Source organism: Vespa mandarinia, chromosome 8 (assembly GCF_050613455.1).
Source record: "Vespa mandarinia isolate Hongniang chromosome 8, ASM5061345v1, whole genome shotgun sequence".
In the NCBI taxonomy this organism is placed as follows: domain Eukaryota; kingdom Metazoa; phylum Arthropoda; class Insecta; order Hymenoptera; family Vespidae; genus Vespa; species Vespa mandarinia.
Genome location: NC_140817.1, coordinates 3,094,962 through 3,115,000, shown reverse-complemented (window position 1 = coordinate 3,115,000; position 20,039 = coordinate 3,094,962). Strand labels below are relative to the sequence as shown.

General features: G+C 35.5%; 1 protein-coding gene across 3 annotated transcripts in view; it reads left to right on the top strand.

Annotated features, from left to right (window-relative positions):
* The window catches only part of LOC118451310 (cilia- and flagella-associated protein 276), a 15,124-nt gene extending 7,674 nt beyond the window's left edge, over window positions 1-7,450 (top strand). The window contains exons 2-4 of one of the 3 annotated variants that reach the window (XM_035887735.2): window positions 5,103-5,322; window positions 5,491-5,631; window positions 5,717-7,450. In XM_035887735.2, coding sequence (XP_035743628.1) covers window positions 5,113-5,322; window positions 5,491-5,631; window positions 5,717-5,959 — 594 coding nt within the window. In that variant the 5' untranslated portion in view covers window positions 5,103-5,112 and the 3' untranslated portion in view covers window positions 5,960-7,450. Of the gene's footprint in view, window positions 1-5,052; window positions 5,323-5,490; window positions 5,632-5,716 lie in introns of those variants that run through there. The other 2 variants (XM_035887734.2, XM_085658630.1) reach the window with 2 other exon arrangements.
* The last annotated feature ends 12,589 nt before the right edge of the window (window positions 7,451-20,039 follow it).

Here is a 20,039-nt window from a genome sequence, read left to right as displayed (position 1 = left end):
GGGCCACCTGTCGCACCAGCACTGGTGCAAGACTAACCCCCCCATTGCTTTCGTTCTATCGGTCACGCAGAGTGTAAGGCATTATTTTCACCGTGGAAAACTTCGATCGAAAATATTCGTTTCTTTAAGAGAATTCGATGAGTTCGATTGGGAAAATCCGATTTTACTTTTTTTTTTTTTTCACGTCAAATATTAATCCTCATCTCTTTGATTCTTGAATTAACTGAATATGAAATTGATAATATCAACCACGTGAGTACTATTATATATATATATATATATATATATATATATATGTATATATGTATATAATATATCATGATTAATAATTATATACATTGTGTGAGTAGACGATATTAAGATCGAAATCAGATAAGTAATTAAATTAACCATTTCGAAATAATATCGGGAAATACGAGAGTTCTGAAGTATCATGAACAAGATAAAAAAAGAAAAAAAAAGAGAGAGAGAGACAAATGATAGTAGCGATCGGTGGCACATCAAGGGCCGCCCGGTATCATCGATCTTGCCCTAGGTCGGTCAACTTGCACCCTTAGGTGTAGTAGAATAACAAAAAAAAAAAAAAAGAAGTGGAGAAGAGATAGAGAGGAGAGAAAACGAATGATAGCGAGTAAAAGGTAGGCGTGTTGAGAACTGTCAAAGCTCGTTCCTTATTTCTCGAACCCGAAGAATCGAACATACGGGCTGGTAGACAAAAGGAAGGAGGGTATAGTGTCCTTTATATTATAGATACCTACATACATAGATACGGTCAGTGTGTATACGTGTGTCTATGTATGAGTTTATATGTGCGTTTATATGTGTGTATGGGAGAAAGAGAAAGAGAGAGAGAGAGAGAGAGAGGTGTCTCGACAAAGGCTGACCAAAGGCAGGGACATTCAAATGGTAATCGGGCTCGCGTCTAACGTACATACGTGCACTGGACCCTTCCTCTTCCCTTTCGAAGGGATGTTCTCTCTCTCTCTCTCTCTCTCTCTCTCTCTCTCTCTTTCGTTTGCTCGCACCCTCCATGTTAGTGTCTACACCCCGCACATTCGCACCAGAATCAAACCAAATATTGGCAATATCATCCCTTCGGCATTGTCCTCGGCTAGCTGGCTCCTCGAAGAGCATGCTGGGAAACGATGTACATTTGAATGCACGATTCCATTGCCCCGGGACGGGATATCGGCTCGAAGATATTATAGGATTACGGTTTAAACGTAGAATTCCCAGCGAAAATCGTCCTGAAAGTTACGCTCATATTTTCGACATTCTTTTCGGGATCTAAAATAAAATAAGGAGATAACGATGGACGTGGTTCGAGTATGTTACGCCACGGAAATGGTGAATTTTTATTTTTCATGAGACAAATCGAAACGTTTAAACCATTTGGATAACCTATCTTTGATCATGGACTTATCGAAAGATACTGGGAAAAATTTTAAATTTTAAATTTGATCTCGATTTACTACGTTAACAATGAATATCCATTTTAAGCGTTACGAAGAACCACCATGATCCTACTAATACGAATTTGTAAATAGATCATTTTTAAATTTTATTGCATATCGATGATCGATAACGATCACTAACGAGATACACTTTATTTATTCGCGAAGCAAACAAAGAAAAAAAGAAAAAAAAAAAAGGAATAAAAGAAAAAAATTGAATGAAATTCGTCTGCATGGTACATGTTCGAAATCTAATCTTGCTTGAATCCTACCATATATATATATATATATATATATACATATATATGTATATATATATCTCCAGCTAAACTCGATCGCCATTGTTAATTCAGTGCACGGTTGACGATAAAAATATATATCCATCTAATTATATGCGTTACGAAGAACGAGCTTGATCCTTTTAATTCGCATTCGTAAATAAATTATTTTCAAATTTTATTAGGTATTATAACGATTATTCTACTCATTAGATTACTTTACTCGCTAATAGAACTAACGATTTACTAACGATTACTCTACTCGCTAGAAGAACGTGTACATATATATATATATAAAGAAAAAAGAAAAAAGAAAAAAAGAAAAAAGAAAAAGAAATCGAAGATAAAACAAAAAACGAGAAACGAAAAAAAAAAAAAGAAAAGGAAACGAATAGAAGAAATAAAAAAAAAAATAAAATAAAAAAAAAATAAAAAAAAATAAAAAATAAAAAGAGAAAGGAAAGAAAATGGGAGGCTCATAGTACATGCTCGAATTCGAATCTTGCTTGAATCCTATAGTAGATATATCTACCTACACTCGATCGACGTTGTTGATTCAGGGGCGTGCACGACCGTGCACGTGGCCGTTAGCTCGTGTAGGCGTACGCAAAGCTCCCGCAACCCGAACTTCAGCACGCGCCGCGATTACGCGATTACGCGTGTCGTCGAGCTATCGTTGGTACCCCCTCGCCACCACCTCGCCAGCCCCCGCCCCTCGCCCCTTTTTCTCTCTTTCTCTCTCTCTCTCTCTCGCGAAATACTCTAAGGGTGACGAAGATAAAGGAAGAGTTTCACGGATGATCTGTTACATGTTAGTACAATGATGTAAAAAATTTCTCGATCGAGGAGTCACCTTCCTCCTCCTCTTCCTCCTCGTTCCATTTCTTCATTATTTTTTTGTTACATTTTTGTTGTTGTTGTTGTTGTTGTTGGTGTTGTTGTTGTTATTCTTTTTTTCTCACCTCTTTCCTTTTATTTCGAATAAGCGCATCCATCTGTCGCAAATTACTTTTCCTTTTCGATTATCCTTTTCCTTTTGACCTTTCATCCCAATTCCAATCGATTTGATCAAAGAAAAATTGTCACATTTTGTTATTTTCTCCCTCTCTGTCTATCCTTCAACGAATCGATATTTACGACATAAGATATGTATATAATTGCTTTTGCAGAGAAAACGTCAGATATATTGCTTTGGAAGAATGTTTGATTTACTTTTGATATTATATTATCTATAATTGACAGAACAAAACGATGATGAAGAATTAGATTTAACTGTAAAAAAAAAGAAAAAATAAAGGAAAAAAAAAGGAACGAATTAGAGAAAGTAAATTATATTGCAAAATGGATTGAGTTTTATTGATCGTTTAGATAAAATCGAATTATCTCGATTGAAATTGATATATCGATAAATTTGCCAAAATCTATGGGAATAAATAATTCCCATTAGTTTGTCTTTCGAGATAGAGCGTAAATTTAAAGAAAATGGAGATATTGGATAGAAGTCGAATGAAGATTTTATTACAACATGGACATTTAAGATCTCGTTTATGTGACCCATAGATATTTTACATACGTATGATATATACATGTATCTGTGTATGTATATATATATATATATATACATATATCACGTTAGTTAGATGCATTCATACAAAAAATATATTAGAGATCTAAGCGGGATTTGACGCGTCGTCTCGCGAGGTCACCGAAGTAGGAACGTGGCAAGAATTACCATGGATGCTGAAGGGGGATTGATGCATGTTACCGCACGAGCCGACACGTGCCATCGTCTCGCTTTATACAAACAGCATTATGCACGCTTGTGCTAACATAAATTACTGCGGGTTTAATATTGGACGTCGGCGTTGCCCATGGCCGACCACCTCCTGAGAGCGAGAGAAAGAGAGTGAGAGAAAGAGAGAGAGAGAGAGAGGAGAAGGGAAGGAAATAGAGCAAAATACGTTTAAATGCGGGGAACCAACCATAACCGTGTGTATAACGTGTCCTTCCTTCCGCCCTTTCTTTCTTCTTTCCTTTCATACTTTTTTTTTTCGATACAAAATCTATATCTTTTAAGGAAACAGGTGAATCAATCTCTTCATTTACTTTACTCGATCAATTATATTACTTTCCTTTTTTTCTTCTAGGCATATACTTTTTCTTATAATTATTCATTCCTATTAGAAATAATGATACTATTGATTAATTTAAGATGACTTCTTCTCTTCCCCTTTTTTTAAAAATATTTCTATACATATTTAATAGTAAAATATATATATATATATATATATATATATATATGTATGTATGTATTAAAGGACCAACGAAGACGATGACGACGATCGAACAGAGCGATCATTATTTTATTTCTTTTCACGAGTGTATTGCGGATACCATAAAACTTAAAAACCGATTGAGAGTTAAGAAGTAACTTCCGGTGTGGTTGAAGCCGACGTTGTTCAAAAGAAATTTCACCCCAATTCCAATCCTAATTCATTCATGAGGGAACCAAGTTAATTCATGCAGAAGGCCTGTGTCCCATCATTCTCTGTAGGGTGTCCACTTATCGAGATCGTTTGTACCTTCTTCTTTCTCTATCTCTTCCTCTTTCTCTTCCTCTTCTTCTTCTACTTCTTCTTCTTATTTTTCTTCTTCTTTTTGGCTCGAGAAGCGCGAAGTACTTTCGTAGGGCTCCTAAGACTACCTAAAGTCAGTTACAAGCGACTCTCGCCTTTTAGGATTTCACTGAAAGAGCTTATTGTGAAATTCGAGATTTACCACGAACGATGCCATTCACAGGAACTCTCAGTAGTTCCCAATTCTTAGAGATTTCCTCTCGATTTAATTTCGATACAAAATATTTCTTTTATTTTTCTATCCTAAATATATTCTATTCGTATATATATATATATATATATCTTTTTTTTATTTATTTATTTATTTTTTTTTTGAAACGCAAACGTTAATTACAATATAATGCATATATATATATATATATATATATATCTAAGTATATGTAAGTTGTGTCTATTTAATTATATCGATAAATAATAAATTAGATTAAATGAAAGATTGATTAATATAAACGGCATCCCCGTTACTGATCTATTAACGATTAAAATCGTCGATTAAATTCTTTCAACGGAACAGTTATCGTTACGTAGATCGTAATCTTGTTTCGATAGTTTTCGATATTTGTAATCGCTAAATTCAGCATAAAAGTACATGGTTACATATCATCGATAATCATCTTATCGTTTCTTTCTTTTTTTTTTCGGTTGTTGTTATTATTTCTCTTCCCTTTTTTCTTTCTTTTCTGGGGGTTATGGGGGTTTATGGGAGATCGTAATCAAGGATCTATCGATCGTAGCTTTACAAATATGGTGGCCGAAGCGTATTACGTACGGAATCCTTATCCCGTACCGGATGTCTCTCGAGAGGGTTGTTGGACGGCCGGTGGACCTGTGTTAGGTGATAAAGTCTTACGTAACTACAAGGACTGGGATTTGAAATTGACTCCTTACGAACGTCTCTTCGCTCATCATACCTTAAATAGCATAAGAAAAGATTGCCGATTGATCAGACCAAAGGTAGATTAATTTAAATCTAAAATATCATTAATCTTTCATAATTTAATATTTACCATTAAAATCATATATATATATATATATATATATATATATATATATACACATACATACGTATGTATGTACGTAAATGTATACATAAATATAAACATATCGTGAATGTATTTGTAGGTGCCAAATGATTCTTTGGACTTGGCATTGAATAGTATTTACGTTCATAGCAAGGACACGTTAGTTCCAAAGATGTATACAATCATGCAACCAGAAACTCTAGGACGAGAGACTTGGCGAGTTCTCAAGAATGAGATAAAGGTTAATAAATTGTTTTTTTGTAATTATCAATGCACGTATGAGCACAATGATATGTATTTATGTTATAATTGTATTTATGTTATAGATCGTACCTAAGAAGCCAATATTACCGGTTGAACAGACGAGAAAGGTAATCATAACCAAAAATATATTCGAGTCCTCGACGAAGGAAAGGATTTTGGGTGAATCATTAAAGTGTTATCGCGGACCGGTCACTCAGGATAGGATACATCCTAGCAGTGTGAAATTAGCTATGGAGGGTCCTCACACGGATCAATCGAATCCTGGCTACAGTCGTAAAATTGACGGAACTTTTTACAATATTTAAAGATGGATTTCCGAGATTGTAGTGGGAGAGAGATATTTGAATCTATATATATCTACACACACATACACACACACACACACACACACACATGTATATATATATATATACATACATACATACATACATACATACATACATACATACATACATACATACAATATATATATATCGACAAATCGTGTTAAGCCTTCTGACCACTTCGTATTTTCAAGAATAACCAATCGGATTTGCTTCTTTCCACTGAAGCCGAGTACACAGAATGAATTGTTTGAAGGTCCACAAATCGATGCTTTAAAACGCGATCGATAATCTAGATTATCTAGGTGTCTTTGCTCTACTGGAATTAGTCAAACGTATAGATATAAAATAAATATCATCGTATATGTTGAAACGAAATGAAACGAAACGAAACTGAACGTAATGAAATTCCCTATTTCGTCGCTTCTTGACGTTGTATCATATCAATGATACAACGTGTGATTCGAATGGGACGCGAAAATGAGATTGATTGATATCATTCGTATGATTTAATATTATTAAATCTATAATAATATGCGCCAACGAAGTAATTTGTAATTTTAATCGATCGAAGAAGAGAGGATGGGATTAATTTTCGAAGGTCAATTCGAAAGTCCAAAGAGGATCTTACCGGTTGTTGGAAGATCGTACCTTTCAAAGAGACAAGCATGCTTGGATAAACATCGAGCATACGTGTGGGTATACATATATACAATATATATACACACACCTAAATACACACATATATATATATATATATAAAGAGGGAGAGAGAAAGAGAGAGAGAGAGAGAGATGCGTGAGTCAGTGCAAAGGACGTTCTCACTGCTCGGTTTGGAAGCGAGAGAAGGGACAGAATGTCCCATTACGCGGGTAATCCTTGTTTGTAATAAAGCAGCGCCCCACTGCCACAGGGTGCTATACCACCGTGCAAGGCTACCCTTGTATGCGGCACGCAAAGGCACGAAGGAGGAGGAGCCATCTCGGCACGCATATGCTCCTCATGGAATATCATTTACGTTTCAAGCCCCGCGCTCAGACGTCTATCTTGCCCCCGTTTGACCTCTTCCCCTTCGGCAAACTCAGAGTCTCTCTCACTCTCTCTCTCTATCTATCTCTCTGTATCCCTCTCTCTCTCCCTCTCCCATCTTCTATCTATCTATCTCTTCCCTCGCTTACAGTAGGCGTCCGATCCTTATACGTGCACCTAATCCTCCCATGATTGCCGTCGCGCGGACCGCCTCGAATTTCGCCTTGACTCTATGGCACCCTTCTTCACCAACGGCGCCCTTTTGCCTCCCACACCTTATTTTTATCACCGACACCTTACCATTCTCTCGAAGGTTTTTTCCTTGAATTTTCAAACAACTTCGTTTTTCTTCTTCTTCCTCTTCTTCCTCCTCTTTCTTCTCCTCCTTATCATCTTTGTCTTCTTCTTCTTCTTCATTTTTCTCTTTTTTTTTTTCTTTCTCACTCGTCGGATAGACCTAGAAGCGTACGTTTCTTTCTTTTTTTTTGTTTGTTTGTTTGTTTGTTCGTTCGTTCGTTCGTTCGCTTTTTTTTTTTTTTTTTTTTATATTATAAAAATCGAGCATTCATCGGTACTAATAATTTTGATAAATAAAATAAAGAATTGCACGTACGGTAAAGGCAGAGAGTAATTCTTTGTTGGATTACTCGACGTCGTGTGTCCATCGACGAGAATCCCCTTTCCTTTCTACTCTTGGGTTTGGGCTCTGTAGGACTAGAAGAGAGCGAAGGATCTCCGACGATTGTGGGACGAACCGACGGGCCAAGCAATTACTTGGCTGAGCGGTTTTATTTCTATTTAATTCTTATTTAATTTACTTTTTACGGTTACTCTCTCCCTCTCCCTCTCCTTCTTCCTCCTCTCTCTCTCTCTCTCTTTTTCTCTCTCTCTCTCTCTCTCTTTTTCTCTCTTTCTCTCTCTTTCTTTTACTACGGTTAACGAAATAGAAGATTTCTCTTATCGTTTCTTTTCGTTTCCCTTTTTCTCTCGTCCCTTCAACGAGAACGATCGATTCGTTCGAAAAACATTGAGTTTAATTAAGATTTTTCTTTTATTTATTAACAGACATCAAAATTATTAGCTTGTTCGATGTTGATTTACGACCTATTATTCTTTTATTTTCTTACAAAATTTTGATGTAATATATGTGCGTGTATGTATCTCATAATATAGTTTGTTCAAAATCTTTGCTAAAATCGGGACAAGTCCGTTCAAAATGTGCTACTATAGTTAGTGAGCCGTATATAGCTCGGTGCTCACAGTCGTGCTGATCCACCCGGGATGAACTCGTTATTCCACTTAACTTGTTACGTTGTATTTATCAGCGGAGTACACACATTGTCGTTCGGTGACACAGAGCCGAAACATTGGTGTATCCTCTCCCTTTTCGATCCTTCGGTCGATCGTACGTGTCGGTCGATTTATAAATCGTATTAGATTGGACAAATGGAAATGTGATCACAAATTAGGAATGATTTTGAAAATTTATATAAACAATGAAAGAAACTTTTCGTTATTTTTTCTTTAGTTCTTTTCTTTTTTCTTTTGTTCTTTTCTTTTCTTTCTTTCTTTTTTTTTTTTTCTTTTTTTTGTCTTTCTCAAAGATTAAGCCAAGGTTATGAGTATTTCTTCCTGATCGAAAGGAAATAAATAAAGCAATAAGATTGTAAACGTTAATTGAGATAAATCGTAAGGTGGTAAGGTTAGATAGGTAGTTTTAGGTAGGTAGTTAGATAGATAGGTATGGGTATTATAGAAGGACTCGTCGAAGGAAGTAACATCGAAGGAAGAACGAGTAAAACGTTGTACGTGCTTAATCAAATAGCGAAAGGATCGTGCCGGGAGAAAGAGAGATACTACCACCGAACCACCCCCTTCAATTTGACAGATCTATCAGGGTGTCGGTTAGGGAAAGCTTATTTTTTCATTTCTTCTTCAATAGCGCGTTCGCCAACGTAAAACCGGAGTGTTTGTTCGACATTTTAAAGTTATTTCAAAACAACTCGTCGCGAGAGGGTGACAACTTGTGCCAGTCGTTCTCTCATGGGAAACAACCAACGAATGAATGAACGAACGAACGAACGAACGAACGAACGAACGAACGAACGAAAGAAAGAACGAAAGAAAGAACGAACGAATGTACGAACAAGTATTTTCTTTGCGAGCGTGCCGAGATTATTTTTCGATCGACCTTTTTGATGACGAAAGATAAAGTGAGAGATAAAGAGAGAGAGAGAGAGAGAGAGAGAGAGAGAGAGAGAGAGAGAGAGAGAGAGAGAGAGAAAGGTAGATCTTTTTCTTTTCCTTTCTTTTTTTTATTTTTCTTTTTTTAACTGTCTAGTGGTGGGAAGCTCGAAAGAAGTAAAAGAAGAAGAAGAAAAAAAAACAGGAAAAAGAAGAAAAAGAAGAAGAAGAAGGAGGAGATGAAGAAGCGACAAAAAAGGTTGGGAAGCTGAGGTCAAGCCGGAAGATTATACTACAGCTTGCGAGAAAGAGAGAAAGAGAGATAAGGAGAGAGAGAGAGAGAGAGAGAGAGAGAGAGAGAGAGAGAGAGAGAGAGAGAGAAATGTTGGGTCACGTTAATTAGGGAATTCTAATTATAGTGAATGCGTAGGAACAGAGTGAGCGTGCCACAGCAGAAGCCTGGAGGATCAAAATGCAGCCCTCCGCGAACGAGCCAAGATTACCTTCGAGGGTCCTTCATGTCCCTTTCGCTAGCAGGGCGAACCTGCCTGTCTCAACGACACGGTTCCTCTCTCTCTCTCTCTCTCACTCTCTCTCTTTCCTTCTTCCTCTCTTTCTCTCCTTCTCTCTCTCTCTCTCTCTCTCTCTCTCTCTCTTTCTCTCTCTCTCTCTCTCTGTTTCTCTAGTTACTTCAGATATCACCTAAAATAACATCGACCTGGCAACCCTTAGTATACTTACGTATAACTCTATAACAAATGGATTAGTATTCTGGTGTGTATCGTAGATAATCCTATAGTTTGGGTCGTTCATGCTAGTTATCTCGATTACTTGTTACCTAATTCGTTATCCTTCTTCTTCTTCTTCTCCTTCTTCTTCTTCTTCTTCTTCTTCTCCTTCTTCTTCTTCTTCTTCTTCTCCTTCTTCTTCTTCTTCTTCTTCTTCTTCTCCTTCTTCTTCTTCTTCTTCTTCTTCTTCTTCTTATCTTTTTTCTTTCTTTATTTTTTTCTTTTATTTCCTTTTTTCTCTTTCCTTCAATTCAATTAACTTTTTTCCCCAAAGAAAAATCTCGATCGATCCGTTTTGAGATCCCTTTAATATCGTAATCAATAATTATACACCACCGTCCTTATATAACAGAATTACGATAGAATTACGTTAGAATAGAATAACGATAAAAATCTTAGATAAATATTGATTCGATCGACGAAGACATTTCGTCGTATTTCGATGGATCATATATACATACATACACACATATATATATATATATATATATATATATATATATATATATATAGATTGATAGATAGATATATAAATATTTTTTTTTCGGAATGGATCGTTCAGCACGGGTATGTTGAAGTTTAAACAATCATCTTTGAATTTCCTTGCCTCTTAAAGAGAAGTTGGGACCGGCGTGCGAGAGTGATTTTATTGTTTGGCTAAGAAATCGTAGATCGTCCACTTACGTTAGACAGGATGGAGGGCAAATATCGGCTACGGATTCGCGAGAGATCGAGATACGTGACGGTAGAACGATATACGTGGTTACAACCAACCCTCCTCTCAATATTACCACTACTACTACCACCATCACCACCACTACCACCACCACCACCACCACAGCCATCACTACCACTAACCCCCTGCCCACCCAACCGATCCAAAGCACCCCATACGTCCTCTCTCAGCCTTTAGACACGAGCAACCCCTCGAACATGTACTCTTCTACTCTTTCTTCTATCCCCTCCCTCACCCCTTCTCCCTTTCCCTTAAGTTTTTGCAACAACGTCATACGTTGGACTACTTTCTGCTGGCTTTTATTCTCGTTCGTGTACACGTGGGAACGAAGGCACGCGTCTCTACTGTTCTCGTTGAAAAGCATTTTCTTTTCTGCAAACTCAAGAAGATCAAGTCACAGTACCGATCCAAAGAACGGGACCGTCGCTACGGCATATACCACGTACGTTCCGAACTCCGTGTCTCACCCTTTCATTATTTTTCATATTTGTTTTCGCGTTTATTTTCGTGAATACTTTTATTTCTCTTTTTTACTTTCCCTCCCTCCCTCCCGACCTTCCTCCCGCCCTTCCTCCACTCGGTAAGGTACATCTACCTCATTTCGAACTCATGAATATTCATGCACCCGGCATGTATAATAAAAGTCGTTAAAGAAGTATTATACTTTTTCATGGATATAATTCAAGATCTAGTCGAGAGAGAGAAAGAGAGAGAGAGAGAGAGAGAAAGAGAGAGGGGTGGGGGAAGGGAGAGAGTGAAAGGGGAAGAGGTATAGAAAGACGAAATTTTTTTTTTCATAGAAAAGTAAAGTGTAAAAAATATAATACATAGGTATAAGTATATATAGATATTAATTTTATTATATTGGATAAATCTATAATATGTATAAGTCTTATATATGTTCTCTATAAGTATATATATATATATATATATATATATATATATATATATTTATTTAATAATATTTTTATCACAATTGATATTATTTAATATATGTATATATTAATATAATATGTTACGTAGTAAATATTAATATTGATCATAAGGATTATCAAAAGTTTGAAGTATTAGATAAACTTATCATTAAAGTATTGAATTTTTTCTCTTTTATCTCAATTAGAATATATATATATATATATATATATGTAGATTTTTAATTAATTTCATTGTCAGATTAATAATAAAATTTGAAAAGAATTTTCGGCCAATAAAATATCGTCTCATATTTATTCGTTGACAAATGTAAAACCCGGTTTTTCTATACTTATATACATATGTACGCACATATACATAGATAAATATATTTCTATTTGTTTGTATTATATCCAAGAATAGGGGTTATGTCGTACGTGTATAACAAAATACTATATATACATATGTATGTATTTATGTAACAATTACAAAGTGAGTGACGTCCGTGTCTTCTCGAGCCATGTTACATCTACAAGGGTTGACGTCCTTTTCTTATCAGACAATTTCGTGCTTAGCGAAACAAGTCGTCGTGAAACGAAAGGGGGAAAATAGAAAGGAGAGGGGATGAGTTAGAAAAGGGAGAAAAGGAGAAAGAGAAATAAAAATTTCCTTCGTAGAAAAGAGAAATAGGAAAATTGTTCTCTTGTTCTTTTTTATCATTTACTTTTTCATCGGTTCTTTTCGAGCGTTGATTTATTTTTTTTTCTCTATTTTTTTTTTTTTTTTTTTTTTTTTTTTATCAACGTCGTTTCGTAGAAAATTCGCGGAAGAGACTAGGAAGAACTATGCGCACGTACACGCGTATAAAGAATAATGGAAAAAGAAAGAAAAGAACAAAAAAAAGAAAAAAAGATGGCAAAAGAAAGAGAGAAAGGAAGAAAAAGAAAAGTGAAAAATTTGTTGGAACGGAATAGAAAAGAAAAAATTATTCATGAAATCGTTCGATTTAAAATCCTATTTCTAATTCTAAACAATAAGATCGTATCGGATCTAAAGAAAGGCGTTTCTGTAATCTTCGATCTATCTGTGAAGTGGCGTACCTATCTACCTACCTACCTACCTACATATATCCGTAACCGTGTACCGCCTCTCTTCATCGGGAAATTTAATCTTATCATTTACATCGTCACTCGTTCTCTTCTGTTTATCGAGAGTAGGTACCATATGAAAAAGTTCATAGCTGTGAACGGGTACGACCGGTGATCAAACATGTGAAGAGGGAAGTCGGTTCTCTCTCGACATGTTTTACGAGTATGTACTACAATATAATATTTAACTACCAATCGATGAGACAAATTTTCTCGAATCCGTGTAAATATTTTTTTACAAATCGTTCCATATAAGATACTTTAAATTATTTGTATCTATGCGCGGGCGAACATATCTATTATCATTATTATTATCATTATTATTATCATTATTATTATTATTATTATTATTATTATTATTATTATTATTATTATTATTTTCCGTTTTTTTTTTTTAAACAATTTCTTTATTTTTCTTTCTTTTTCTTTTCCTTTTTTTTTCCTTTTTTTTTCCTTTCTTTTTCCTTTTATTTTATTATTCGGGTACAAATAAAAAATCGTTAGCGTGATAACGGATTCCTTTCGATGGAAGAATTTACGTAGAGAGAGAGAGAGAGAGAGAGAGAGAAAGAGAGAGAAAGAGAAAGAGAAAGAGAAAGAGAGAGACAGAGAGAGAGAGTGAGGAAAAATGTTTGCAGACGACGAAGATCGCTTGCACTTTAATCGTTTCTCGTATTTGCGTGAACCCGAAAGGAGCGATAGCGCGCCGGGAGAGGCCGTTTGCTTGTGTCTGAACAACACACGATAACGTTTTATGACCTGTCAGTCATCCTCGAGACGAGCCGCGGCCGAGAGCCCGCTGAAAACACTATCGTTCTTGACGAGCTGACGCAAATTCATCGTTTCAAAGTGAAAAAGATCTAGCCGAAAGTTTACCGTTCGGTTAACTCTTTTCAAATGTCGCTTTGAAATCGAGATTTGCTAGAATAGATATCGAAACGCTTTACAAAAAAAAAAAAAAAAAAAAAAAAATAAAAAAAGAAAGAAAGAAGAGAAAGACATCGTAATAATATTTTAATACGCGTTAACGACGTTAAAAATGTAAGTTTTTTTTTTTTTTTTTTTTTTTTTTTTATAAATATATAGATATGTATTTGATTTTCTAGTGAGAAAAGAAAGATCGACGAGATTGAAGGTAACAATGACAGATCTTAAGGATTTTCTAAAGGCTATTAAATCCTTCGAAATTTTATCTCAATGTTAATTACATAAGACATTTTCTTTTCAATGTCGCTTTGAAATCGAGATTAGCTAGTATAGAATATCGAAATACTATAAAGAATACAGAAAGAAAAAAGAGAGAGAGAAAGAAAGAAAGAAAGAAAGAAAGAAAAGGAAAGAAGGAAGACATCGTAATATTTTATTACGCGTAGACGACATTAAAAGATCTTTTCTTTTCTTTTTTTTTTTTTTTTTTTTTTTGAAGATACGCATTTGATTCTTTTGAAGAGGAAAAAAAAAATTGATGAATTTAGAAGGACAAAGACAATCTTAATCGTCTTTTAAACAACGATAGAATATCATTTGTATTTTATTTCAAAGTTATTTCGATATCTTTAATGCTACCTTTTTCATTCGTCGTTATATTATAAAGTGACATTTAATATTATATATAAAAAAGAAAAGTAACAGATTAATTGCAAACTTCATTTTTTAATTATTTAATTCTATACTTCATTTTTAATGATGAAAAATCTATATGAATTTAAACGTACGATTATAAACATTTTTTTAAACACGATCAAATCTTTCGAATTTTATTTCTAAGTTAATCAGAATATTCTATATATATATATATATATATATATATATATATATATACATTTCTATAATATATAGAAGTTAATCAGATAAATCACAATATATTTATTTCTATGGTATTCGGAAAGAGCGAGAGAAAAATGACAACGGGAAAGCGAGAGAGAGAGAGAGAGAGAGAGAGAGAGAGAGAAAAGGAAGGAAAAAGAAAAAAAAAGGAAAAAAAAAAATAATCGTTATCAAAAAAAATAACACCGATAAGAGAAGCTCCGAACGATCCTCTCGTCTGCATTTCGTTTCGGGCAATTATATCGATGTGAAAATCAGCATGATTTTGATAAACGACGTCGTCGTCGTCGTCGTCGTCGTCGTCGTCGTCGTCGTCGTCGTCGTCGTCGTAGTAGTCGTCATCGTCGTCGTCGTTGTTATTGTAGGGGACGGTGAGGAATAGGATGGAAGAAGAGGGGAATAGGAACATGGGCACCCTTTTACATGGGGCCCAACCATCGGTGGATATTACTACTACTACTACTACTACTACTATGTACCATCGTTGTTAAAGGGATGAGAGTTTAAGGAAACCGCGTGGCACGGTTCGCATGCCACGTAGAAAGGAAGCGAGGCATGAGCCTCTTCTTCTTTTCGCGAAAAGCTCGGCCTCCTTTACACGTTTTCAGTAAATTTATATGTAGTTTTGTGTATATGTGTATGTGCGTGTGTAAGTAACTAAAAGAGAGAGAGAGAGAGAGAGAGAGAAATTGTATATGTGTGAATCGAAAAAGGAGGGGTTGAGAAGATCGTTCATCATTTCATTGCCAAGCGACGAATATTCATAGACTACACGCCGCCCTCGCATCCCTCATAGCGTGTATATATATACATGTGTGTATGTGTGTGTGTGTGTGTGTGTGTGTGTGTGTGTATGTGCGTGTGCACACGCCCGCGCGTTTATGCTTTGTGTGGAAAAGAGAGAGAGAATGAAAGATAGCTAGATAGATAGATAGAGAGAGAGAGAGGTGTAGAGAGAGAGAGAGGTGTAGAGAAAGAGAGAAAGAAAAAAAGAGAGAGAGAGAGAGAGAGAGAGAAAGAGTGGAAGGGTGTCGGTGATATATGACGGCCAGAGCACGTGCCTCGTTTCACACCTTCTTACAATCTTTGTCCGACGGTGCTTTTTTTCGTGGAAGAAACTTATCTTTATGTCGGTTCTCGAGTAGTTAGGTATAGTCGTATTTCTCTCTCTCTCTCTCTCTCTCTCTCTCTCTCTGTCTGTCTGTCTGTCTGTCTATCTATCTATCTATCTATCTATCTAACTATCTATCTATCTATCTCTCTCTATCTATATATCTCTTTTTCTTTCCTCGAGTTATTATCGTAACGCGACCTTTCCTACGATTTTCCTCGATTACGACACGTTGATGAATCTTTTATAAATAGTTGGCAATAGGAACGACGTATTTTTGTTTTTTTTTTTGTGTGTTCCCTTTTTTCTTTTTTCTTTTTCTTTTTCTTTTTTTTGGTGTTCTTTCTGTTACATCATTCGTAATTATAGATATATGTCGCCATATGAGAGATCGAAACTTTGAATTTCCCGCCGAAAATTATATTCTTCTCCGCGACTATTAAATCGATAGATAAGCAGATAGATAGGTGAATACTTATCTACGTTTATTTAAATTTTTTTTTTTAATCTATATACAAACTCATTTCGAATGACGATACGAATCGGTGTTGCAAATTTATTCTTTCGTTCTTTCGCTCAAGCGCGTGTCCGCGTTCACGTTTAGGTACGTAGGTACGTAGGTAGGTAGGTTGGTAGGTAGATAGGTAGGTAGGTAGGTAGGTAGGTAGGTAGGTAGGTAGATAGGTAGATAGGTAGATAGGTAGGTAGAAATAGCTACGCGTTTTAGGTAATTATTTTAAACGAAAAGCTTTACTGGTTAATCCGGTAGCGGAACCACGGGAAAACAATTTGCGATATGACCTAAGCCCGTTATAAGTTATGCGCTGGTTTTAGGTCGAGCGAATATACAAAAGCATAGCTAGGTAGGTAGGTAGGTAGGTAGGTAGGTAGGTAGGTAGGTAGGTAGGTAGGCAGGTATGTCGCGGTAACATAGAATGTAAATAGATAAGTACTTACCTATCTACCTAACAACACGCAATACGAAAAGCGTTTCCTTTTTCGGTCATTATTTTGTCTCACTGTGAGATTATTAGCCTGTTTCTCTTGGTGATTATTATAAAAGCATTCGTAAATATAAGAATCTCTTTAAAGCCTTTATTGATACAGGTTATTATAAAAATATTTTTAGCCATTTTAATTTCGATCCTTATCTCTTCTTTCTCTCTTTCCCCCTCTCCCCCCCCTTTTCTTTTTATTTCTCTATTATTTCTTTTCTCCTTTTCTTTTTCTTTAACCCCTTTTAATATCTACAATACCCAGGAAAACATTTTCGAAATAATAATTTATTCTTGTCGATAATATTTATTTTTTTTCTCTATCCTCCCTCGCCCATTGTCTTCTGCGTTACGATTAAAGTGCGTTGCTCGTAAGACAAATTTTTGTAGGTATCTTTTATTTCTCAATGTAGAAATGTGAATTTGCGAAAAAGAAAAAGAAAAGGAAAGAAAAGAAAAGAAGAGGAAAGAAAAGAAAAAGAAAAACGCTACGTAGAAAATGATGACAAATGCGTCGACCGACGGCTGGCTATTACTCGGCTATCCCACTCCGTTAGTATCCAACGATTAGGTCGAAGGAAGTTTTGAAACCTGTAAAAAAAAAAAAAAAAAAAAAAAGAAAAGAAAAGAAAAAGACAAAAAAAGATCGTAAACTTTCTGCTTGAGGAATGAAATAGTAAAACAAACAAAAAATTGTTACTCGATCGATGCGTGACATTTTTAATTTTTATAATACTTTCGATACGATATATATATATATATATATATATATATATATTTAACAACAATTAGATATATATAGATATGTATATGTAAATTTATATACGTATATATTTAATTGCACTTGTTTTATCATCCTCTCTCACTCTTTTTTTCTCTTTCTCTTTTTCACTTTAAATTCATCGTTTAAGTTTAGTCGATATCCTAACAATAAAATAATATAATATAAGATAGATATAATTTGAGGGAGAATTGATAAAAATTGTATTTTAGAAAATGACATAGCGATATCTCCTTTAGTAAGGCATTCAAATGTCGAGGAGGATGTTCGTACCATTAAACGTATCTACTCTTAGATGAATATGTATTTAGATAGATAGATAGACAGATAAATAGATAAATATATATATATATATATATGTATATATAGATATAGATAGATAAATAGGTAGTGTATATTTATTAAAAAGAAATAAGTAGTAAATTCCGGTCCGATTTGGCCTGATCATGATTACGATTACTATAAAATTAGGGTATTGATAAAAGTAAGGTAGCGAAGTGTCGAACGTACGTATGTGCAACGCTCTACTTCCTACGCACTGCATTCACCGTCACGGGGGAAAAGAGAAAGAGGCTGCCATGTTCGAACGACGATGGAGGCGCCGCCCCAAGCTGGCCATCCGATTGGCTGGTATATTCACGTGACTGTTAGCGACGTTTGTCGGGATGGTGGGGATAGATATTCAGTGTCTCTCTTCAGTACACACGCAGGAACACATACTCTTTCAATGCACGTACATATGTAGTGTACGTGTACGTATGTTTGTACGTATGCGTGCATCTTTTTGTGTGCGTATGCATGTACGTATTTATGTATGCATGTTAGTGTGTATGTGTGTAACCTCTTTCAAGATACACGAATACAAAGAAAACGTAGAATAACGCCTACATAAGAGACGTACGTGGTGAAACACGCGGGCGCAACCTACTCGATTTCTCAGGGACGGAATCGAGAGTAGGAACGTTTTCTCAAGGTGGATGGATAACTAACTCGGACGATGTCTCGTCTTCTTCTTCTTCTTCTTCTTCTTCCTCTTTTTTTTCTTTTTCTTCATTTTCTTTTTCCTCCTTTTCATTCTCTTTCTCTTTCTTCGCGTAACGGAGTCTCTCCCCGGCGGAAAAGTCATGCCATTCGAAAGATCTTTTCCTTCTCTTCCTTTGAATTTATTGCTTCGGGGGTTAACGGACCTTCACCGTTACGAGATCGTATCCTGTCGTTTCGTTCGAAACTACGAGCAAGTTTGTGATTTTCCTTGTTTTTTCTTTTCTTCTTTTCTTTCTTTGTTCTTCACTCATCTTCTTTTTCTTCTTCTTCTTCTTCTTCTTCTTCTTCTTCTTCTTCTTTACTCTCCTTTTATTTCTTTTCCTTTTTCTTCCTTTTTTTTTCTTTCTCTTCTTCTTCTTCTTCTTCTTCCTCTTATTTTTTTGCTTCAAAATGTTTCGAGTCTAAGAGGTACGATGACATTTTTCTTATTCTTTTCTCTCCCTTCATTCCCATTCTTATCCCCGCGTCTACCCCTCCCCCTCTCCCCCCGAAATCAAACCGATATCGAGAAAAAGGAAGAATGGAAGGAGGGAAGGAAGCAAATAAATACATAGTACGTATTCCGATCGGTAAGGTATTTCTTTCGAAATTCGCGATTTTACAAATCGATATTGAAATGTAAAATTGCGAGATAGTCGATCGACAACAGGATCCGGACAAGGACGGGTGGTTATTTTACGAAACGCCAGAGAATTTTACGAGCCGATAAAATCTAGATTTTTCTCTCTTTTATTCGTAAGAAAGAAGATATATACAAAAGGACGAAAAATATATATATATATATATATATATATATATATTTACGTGTATATTTATGCGTCGTTTATCAGTTTATTATATAAATTATAATTTCAATACTGGATGAATTTTTTTGAACGTTTACTTCACGCTCCAATAATGTCGATTGTTTTTTAACACCTATAGACATACACACACACACACACACAGAGAGAGAGAGAGAGAGAGAGAGAAAGAGAGAGAGAGAGATACATATATGCACACACATACAGATCCATTCACAGAGAAATCTATGATATCTATATATGTATCTACATGCATATGTTCTTTTATCTGCATGTGATTCTTATAACGTGTATAGATGGATATATATGTATAAACATAATCCAAAAAATGTCATGGTACTCTTCATTTTTGTCGTTTACGCGGCCGCTATTATCGCCGCTGACGTTTAAACATAGTCCGAGCTCGCGCGTACCGTTCCGTTTTCATTAGGATTAGTCACGTACGGTGCTTCGAACATTTGCCAATAATAAAAAAAAAAAAAAAAAAAAAAAAGAAAAAAAAAAAGAAAAAGAAAAAATAGAAGGGGGGAGGTTGGAAAGTGGAGGGGGGCGAGTGGGCGGGCAGGTGGGGGGCAAAAAAAAAGAATATAAAAGAGAGCCGCTTATCTAGCACACCTCTCTTCATCCTCGCACGTAATCCTACACGATCTACGTATATGGATATTAATCTATCTATAACGCATCGAAATAACGATCGTTTGCGA